The 7617-nt window shown below is 57.2% G+C and overlaps 1 protein-coding gene across 1 annotated transcript; it reads right to left on the bottom strand.

Annotated features, from left to right (window-relative positions):
• Window positions 1–1109: 1109 nt before the first annotated feature.
• Window positions 1110–7070, bottom strand: CCDC94 (coiled-coil domain containing 94). Its single transcript, XM_010004501.1, has 8 exons — window positions 7046–7070; window positions 6491–6591; window positions 6029–6173; window positions 5160–5294; window positions 4722–4903; window positions 3842–3962; window positions 2217–2382; window positions 1110–1198 (listed from the first exon to the last, which is right to left on the bottom strand). The coding sequence occupies exons 1-8, from the start codon at window positions 7067–7069 to the stop codon at window positions 1110–1112; spliced, it is 963 nt and encodes a 320-aa protein (XP_010002803.1). The 5' UTR covers window position 7070.
• Window positions 7071–7617: the final 547 nt, after the last annotated feature.

Here is a 7617-nt window from a genome sequence, read left to right as displayed (position 1 = left end):
CTAAGCAGGGAGGGGGGGGGAGCTGCCTTTTCTCCCCAGCTCTCAGGAACACCCCAAGAGCCCCTGGCCCTGCAGCCCACACCAGGGCCAGGTGTGAAGCTCTGGGAGCAGGTTCATTAGAGAGAACCTTCTCGTTAATTAGGGAGGAAATTTAAGGCACGTGGGTGAAGAGACTCAGCCCGAGCTCTGCTTGTGGGGCACCCTGGGGGGGGTGAGTCCTTCCCATGGGTGTGTGGGCCCCTATCAGAGGAGGGGAGGGGTCCCTGGGGGTCACCCCCGTGGGCAGCACCCACTGCCCGGGTCCAAATGGCTGCTCTGGAAGGTGAAGAGGCAACTGGCTCCGACACATCCTGTTTCATCCCATTTATTATCAGGTGACTCCCAACACAATCCCATTTATTACCAGCTCGTGGCTGCTGGAGAGCCCAGCAAAGCCCAGCTGCTCTCAGAAGGGTGGGGAGGGGTCTGCCACCAAGCTGCAGGGGACAGGAGGGCTGGGGCAGGAGGTGGAGGCTGGTGACAACCTTGGGCTGGCTGAGGGGCAGCTCCTGCTCCACCACCACTGAATTCCCCCCTGGGTCACCACACACAGGTGGGATCTGAGCCCCACAGAGGGGTCAGGAGACCCCCAGGTGGTGGTGGAGGGTCCTCCCATGGCAAAAAAAGAGGGTGCTGAGCTTCCTGCTTTTCAACGTGCCCTGCGGGGACACAGGGCAGGAAGGCCCTGAGGTCCCTTTATGGTGGTAGGAGGGTTGGTGGGACACAACCAGTGTGGGGGTGAGGGTAATGGACACCCCCAGACTCCTCCCCAGCCCTGGTACTTCCAAACACAGGCTGGGAGCAGGGCTGGGACATGCTGTGCTCCTGGGTTTGGCCACAGCCAGGGCAGTGTTAGGGCTTCCCACCAGTTCCTCCAAGGAAGCTGTCTCTGCTGGTGGTGTCAGCCTCATCCCTGCTGGAGGATGGAGACACACACCCCAGGGAGGTGACACCAGATGGCTCTGGAAGCCCTGGCTCTGCAGGGGGGCTCTGGAGAGCAGCTGCTGTCAGCTGAGGGGGGGGACACACACACAGCCTGTTGTCCCTGCTCTGGGCTGGCTGGTGGCTCCTCAGTCGCTGGCGCTGTCCTCGCTGTCCGAATACGCCCCCAACAAGCTGAGTGAGGACGTGGTGGTGTCTGTTGCTGTGGGAAACGAGCCTGGAAGAGGAGCAAGAGCTGGACACCATCAGGTAAGGCCCTCACCAAGTCCCCCATTCCCACCAGTGCCTCATCCCACCCTCCCAGCTGGAGTATCAATGGGGAATAGGAAGGTTAAATCAAGCGGACAAGAAGCTCCCACTTTCCCTCAGCTGGAGCCTCCTGCTTTTGCAGGAAGGAAGGAGCAAGGTTGGGCCAAGGTTGGCAGCACCCCCTCCTCTCCCTCCAACACCCCCTCCTCTCCTTCCAAAACCCCCAGGAGGTGTCAGCCACTGGGAAGGGAGAGAGGAACCAGCTGCAAGCCCCAGGCAGCCTTATGGGCAGGGAGCTCCAAATCCTTGGAAGACAAGCAGCTCCCTCAGCATCATTTGGCTGCCAGGAGCAGGTGGCTGGGGAAAATGTGTCAAAAATGGGGCAACTGGGAGAGCTGCTCTTGCCCAGGGATCCCCTGATGGCAGCAAGGCTGGTTAACCCAAAGGCTTAGGACCAGTCAGCCCAGAACCAACCAATTCATCAGATCCTTCCCCAAATCCATGGATCCTCCAGCTTCCTGGGGCAATGAATGATGAGCATGGCATCGTTTCCAGCACAAAAGCCTTTCTGCTTGGTCATTTCACTTCTTTAAAGCTTCCAAACTCCCAACAGTTTGGCAGGTTTTTCTAATCAGGCCCCAAACCAAAGCAAGTCTCCCATTTTATTTTTTTTTTTCATCCCTATCTCGCTGTTGTGACGGTTCCCAGGGTCCTATCTACACACTGAGATGTTGTTTTGAAGCTTCTGGCCTTGAGACTCTTGTCTCCAAGGCCTTGGCTTCCTGCCAAGGGCCAGGAAGGAACCTCTCCTCCATCGGGACATCTGGAAACTGGGACAACCCCCTGTGCTTACACTATCAGGGCCCCATCTGTCCCACAATAAGGACTTTGGGAGCCTTCAGGCTCTGAAGATGGAGCCAAACACCACTTGGGTGCTGCCAAAAGCCCTTCCTGGTGGCCCAGCCCTGCCCACCCCAACCCCACACTGCAGTTACCAGTGGTGACTTGGTTCTCTGTCCCATTATCCAGGGCAGGATCTGTCTTCTGCTTCTTCACAGTGACCAGCCCAGCCAGCTGAGCCTTGGTGTTCAATTTGCCCACACTCCGTTCCCAAGTCTCCATCTTCAGCTTCTTACTCTGGGGCTGTGGGTCCTGCAGAGCAGAGTGGGGGTGTCAGGGTGCTCTGGCCTCAGAGGAGAGGCAGGAGGAGAGGGGAGAAGCAGTAAAACCAGCAGGACAAAGCACAAGGGACATGAGGACAGCTGCCAAAGCAGGCATCCTCCCCCCCCCTGCAGTGACTGGCATGAGCTGAGCAACAGGGATATGGATCTGCAACTGGGTTGGATATGGATCTGCAACTGGGATAGATCTGGTTCTGCAACAGGGATATGGATCTGCAGCTGGGATGGATATGGATCTGCAGCTGGGATTTGGATCTGCAAAAGGGTTGGATATGCAACTGGAATTTGGATCTGCAACTGGGATGGACATGGATCTGCAACAGGGATATGGATCTAACCAGCTGCAAACCAGCCCTCAGAGACAGATGTCCCACAGCCTGGGACAGTTAAACCCAGCCTGGCACAGCCCCTTGGCTGGCAAAGGAGAAGGTAGATGCAGATCCCTGCCCAGCAGGGCTGCGCCTGCAGGTGGTTCAGCCCCTCCAACCAAACTCCCCCCAGCCCCAGGATTAGTGTTGGGCCAAGGAACACTGCTCAGATTAACCCCAGGTCAGCTCAGAGAGATGGGAGCTTTGATTCATCCAGGGGAGGAGAGGGACAGGGATCGACCCCGGGGGGAGCAGCAGGGCAGGGGCCTGTCTGTGGGGATAATCCCTGCAGGCACTGAAAGCTCTTTTGTTCTGCACGGAGCTAAAAGGGACAGAACAGAAGCAGAGGAGGGGCTGTCCCAGGGAGGGATGGCAGAGCTGGCATTTTCAGACCCAGGCATGAGTCTGTCCTCTTTGAGCTGAAAGGGAAGATGGGGGGTGCAGCTCCCTCCCAGCCTCTGTCACTGACTTGTTCTGGTTGGAAATGACCTTAAAGATCATCCAGTCCAACAATTAACCCAGCTCTACCCAGTCCAGTGCTGACCCGTGTCCCTCAGCACCACATCTACAGGGCTTGGAAACACCTCCAGGGCTGGGTATTCCACCCCCTCCCTGGGCAGCCTAGGCCAGGGTTTGAGACCGTTCCAGGGAAGAAGTTTCTCCTAATATCCAATCTAAACCTCCTCTGGACAACTTGGGGCCATTTCCTCTTGTCCTGTCACTGGAGTAACTCACTCCAGCCTCCTCTCAGGCAGCTGTAGGGAGTGAGGTCTCCCCTGAGCCTCCTTTTCTCCAGGCTAAACATCCCCCAGTTCCTTCAGCTGCTCCTTGTCAGACCTGTGCTCCAGCCCCTTCCCCAGCTCTGTTGTCAGCAGACACTGTCTAAAATCACCCCCTGATCCCTTGTCCCCTTCCAGCCCACTGCACAGGGACACAGGCTTTCGGAGCTGCTCATGCATGACAGAGCTCCAGCGTGACACACAGAGGGGACAAAACCAGGCAAGGGGCAGGGGGGTGGATTTGATCTGGGGGGGGGGAAGAGGCTCCCTCTGCCCCTCTCACCTCCTGCAGGATGTCTGTAGGTTTAGTTTGCACCACGGCCTTCGGGCGGGATTTCTCTGGCTCCTCATCAGAGTCGGAGTCCGGCAGCAGCCGCCGGTTCTGGGCCTGCTCCAGCATCGCCCTGCAGGGGGAGGGGACACCAAGGGGGGGGGCACAAATGGGTCCCCTCCCCCTCACCATGCTGAGCAGGACCAGCCCCGAGCTGTTTGCTGGAAGGGCAGCTGGAATCCAGGATGGGATCTGCCTTCCCGGGGCTCTTGTAAATGTCACGTTTCACATATGGGGACAGAGAAGCCCAGACTGGTTTGGGTGGGAAGGGACCTTCAAGATCCTCAGGATCCAACCCCCTGCATGGGCAGGGACACCTCCCAGCAGCCCAGGCTGCTCCAAGCCCCATCCAACCTGCCCTTCAACGCTGCCAGGGATGGGGCAGCCACAGCTTCCCTGGGCAACCTGGGCCAGGCTCTCACCACCCTCACAGCAAAGAATTCCCTCCTCATGTCTCACCTCAATCTCCCTCTGCCACTTTTCATCCATCCCCCCTTGTGCTCTTCCTCCCTGCCCTTATCAAAAGGCCCTCCCATCCAGACCAGCAGCCTCAGCCAGGGGCAGAAATGCTCCCTGCAGGTGAGGACACACCTGACCCCACCACCTCCCCCTCCCCCAACATTTCTCTCCCCTCCCCAAACACTTAAACCTTCCCCAACCCCCTCCCAGCCCTCTCAGGACCACATCCCACCCACCCAACCTCTGTGAACTCAGGCAGGACCCCTCCTGATGTGCTTTTGGGGTGCTGAGGGAAGGGTGAGGCCCAGCCCTGCCTGGCCAGGACCACGGGGCACGTTTCACACACACCCATGAGTCCTTCTAGCCCACTCACTTCATCTCTTCCTCATCCTCCTCTTGCTCCTTGCGTTTCTGCTCCTCCTCAAACTCCTTGTACTGCTTCAGCATGGCCTCAAAGTCCACGTTTGCCTGGCGCTGGTTGAGTTCCTTCAGCTCCTGCAGGTTCTCCAGAACTTCCATCTCCAGCTTGGAGTCCTTGGTTCGGTTCTCCAGGACCTGGGTGACCAGAAGGAAAGTCAGGTTTGTGTGAAGGGAGCAGAGCCTGCCAGCAACATCCGGCACCACTCAGCACAGGGAGGCAGCACTGAGAAGATCACCATCATCATCCTCATTTTTGGGTTTTAGTAGGAACGGGGCAAGATGCAGCCTGTGGTTCCAGCCCAGGAGGAAACCTGAGGGCACAGAGTTGTCTCCTGCCTGCCCAGAGCTCAGCAGGACCTTGGGAGCCTGAAGAACTAAACCAATTTCCTACCTTCATGGGATTGTTGAGCTCTTCCTCCTCCCTCTCCTTCTGCATTCTTTTCTCCTCTTCCTCCAAGAGCTTCTCAGCTTGGAAGTTGCGAGTGGCTCCGTGTTCCATGGTGTAGTCTGTGTTCTCAGGGTCTGTCTGAGGAAGAAGCAGGATGGGAAAATCATTGCATGGGGAGAATCCTGCTCCAGCCATCCTGGGGCCACCTCCAGAGCTGCCCACAAACTTTTCCTGATTTCATTCACATCACAGAGGGACAATCACCCAGGGCTGCTCTTCTGCTCCAGCTGATCATAGACTCATGCAATGGTTTGATGTGGAAGGGTCCCTCAAGATCATCCAATCCCAACCCCCTGCATGGGCAGGGACACCTCCCACCAGCCCAGGTTGCTCCAAGCCCCATCCAACCTGCCCTTCAACACTGCCAGGGATGGGGCAGCCACAGCTTCCCTGGGCAACCTGGGCCAGGCTCTCACCACCCTCACACTCCACAATTCCCTCCTCATGTCTCACCTCAATCTCCCTCTGCCACTTTTCATCCATCCTCCCTTGTCCTCTCTCTCCCTGCCCTTGTCCCAAGTCCCTCCCCAGCTTTCCTGGAGCCCCTTCAGGCACTGGAAGCTGCTCTAAGGTCTCCCTGGAGCCTTCTCCTCTCCAGGCTGAACAACCTGCTGTCCTGCAGCCCACCTAGGGATGGGTGAGACACTTCCCAACTCCAAACTGCCACAATAAGGGAAGAGACAACCCAAAAAGCCCACATTGAGACTCAGCCTTTGCTGGGACGTCCCTTCCCTGTGGGGTCAGCACCCAGTAAGGTCCACAGGACCTCCCTAGAAATCCAAGAAAGCAGAAAACACAGGATATTCTTTCACCTTGAAAGTGATCTCTGCCAGGCAACGTGTGCACTTGATGTAGAAGCGGAAGATGGGGAGACCCAGGTACACCTCGTTCTGAACAGTCTCCTTCCGGGCATTAAACTTCTTCCCTTTGTAGATGTATTCACCACACGTCTTGCACCTAGAAAGGGAGAAAGAAAAGTCCAGAACATGTCAGACAAAGGGAATAAACTGATCAAGAGAAGTTTCTAGGGCTGGGTCAGCCCAGGTTCTGAGCCATGGTTATTTGCTCCTTTGGAGATTCAGCACCTCTCTTCAAACAACCCCCAAACCACCCACAGTGTCTCCTCCTTCTCCCTCATCCCTTTTCTTCTGGTCTGTGTCACCACCAGTAGCTGCTGGCAGCAGGTCCCCTGCAGAGCCTGGAGGGTAAAAAACTGCTATGCAAACTCCTCTCCCCTGCAGCTGATTCCTTCTGTCCTGCACAGCCCCTCTTACCTCATGTTGAAGGGGGCCATGAGCCGCACCACGTACTGTCGGTCCTTCGGGAGCTTGAGCTTTGGGATCTTAGCAGGATCGAAGTCTGGTGGGTAGTATTTCTAGAGAGGCAGAGGAGAGACGTGTGTGTGTGCTGGGCACAGTCACCCAGAGCACTGAGCACCCTGGCAGCCTCAGGGATCAGCTCCACACAGCAAAGCCAGCGTGTCCCCAAGCCTCAAGTGCCAAACACCCTCTCCATCACTCCCTGTCACTGCTCCGTGGCTGGGTGTCCATCCTTCACCCCACAACCCTGGCAGAATTTTAGGGCTTCATCCCTTCAACACTCTCCAAGCGCTCCCAGGAACCCCCAGCTTGAGGATCTCCACCCCTTCCCACTCTGAGAGCCCCTTCAGGGACCCCCTCTCCGCCTCAGGACCCCACAACCGACCAGCACCCAAGCCTGGAGACCAACCTCAAGAGATCAGGGAACCCTCCCCAGGACCAGCCCGACTTGGGGGATCCCCACAGCGACCACAGACCCCCCCTTCCATCAGGGAACCCCCCCCAACTCACGTTCAACACCTTCCTCTCCGACATGGCTGCGGCCTCCCTGAACCCCCACCCAGCAGCTGCCCCCCAACACTTCCGGGAAGCAAGTAGCCCCGCCTCCCCTCACCGCTCATTGGTTCAACGGGTGAACTCTCGTCTCCTATTGGCTGTCTCGGCTGTCAGTCATCGCGCTGCTCCTCAGACAAGGTCCCGGTGCTGCCCCCGCAGCCCGGGAAGAGGTTCCGGGCTAAAAAAAACCCACAACAAGTCTGGTTTATATACAAATATAACATTTCTGGTTAGTTTTTTCGGGTGGGGAAAACAATGAACTGGAAGATCCCCCAGTGCAGATGTGTCGGGGGTGGGTTCAGCGGGAGCTTCCCGGTGGAATTAAAGGGAAACTCTTGCTTCCCTGATCCCTGACCCCTCGTGCTTTGGTGTTTTGTGCCTAAAACTCAGGATTTAAGAGCCCTTTGCTTACGGTTTATTTGCTCCCAGCTTGTAAACGGTTTATTTCCAACGCTTCCCTGGCCAGGTGATCGCTAAAGGCCGCTGGGTGCCACGAGGTGCTCAGGGAGGTGGTTTTTCTCCTCTCT

This window comes from Chaetura pelagica, unplaced genomic scaffold, assembly GCF_000747805.2.
Source record: "Chaetura pelagica isolate M959 unplaced genomic scaffold, ChaPel_1.0 scaffold439, whole genome shotgun sequence".
Classification (NCBI taxonomy): domain Eukaryota; kingdom Metazoa; phylum Chordata; class Aves; order Apodiformes; family Apodidae; genus Chaetura; species Chaetura pelagica.
This window is presented reverse-complemented; position numbering and strand designations above follow the sequence as displayed.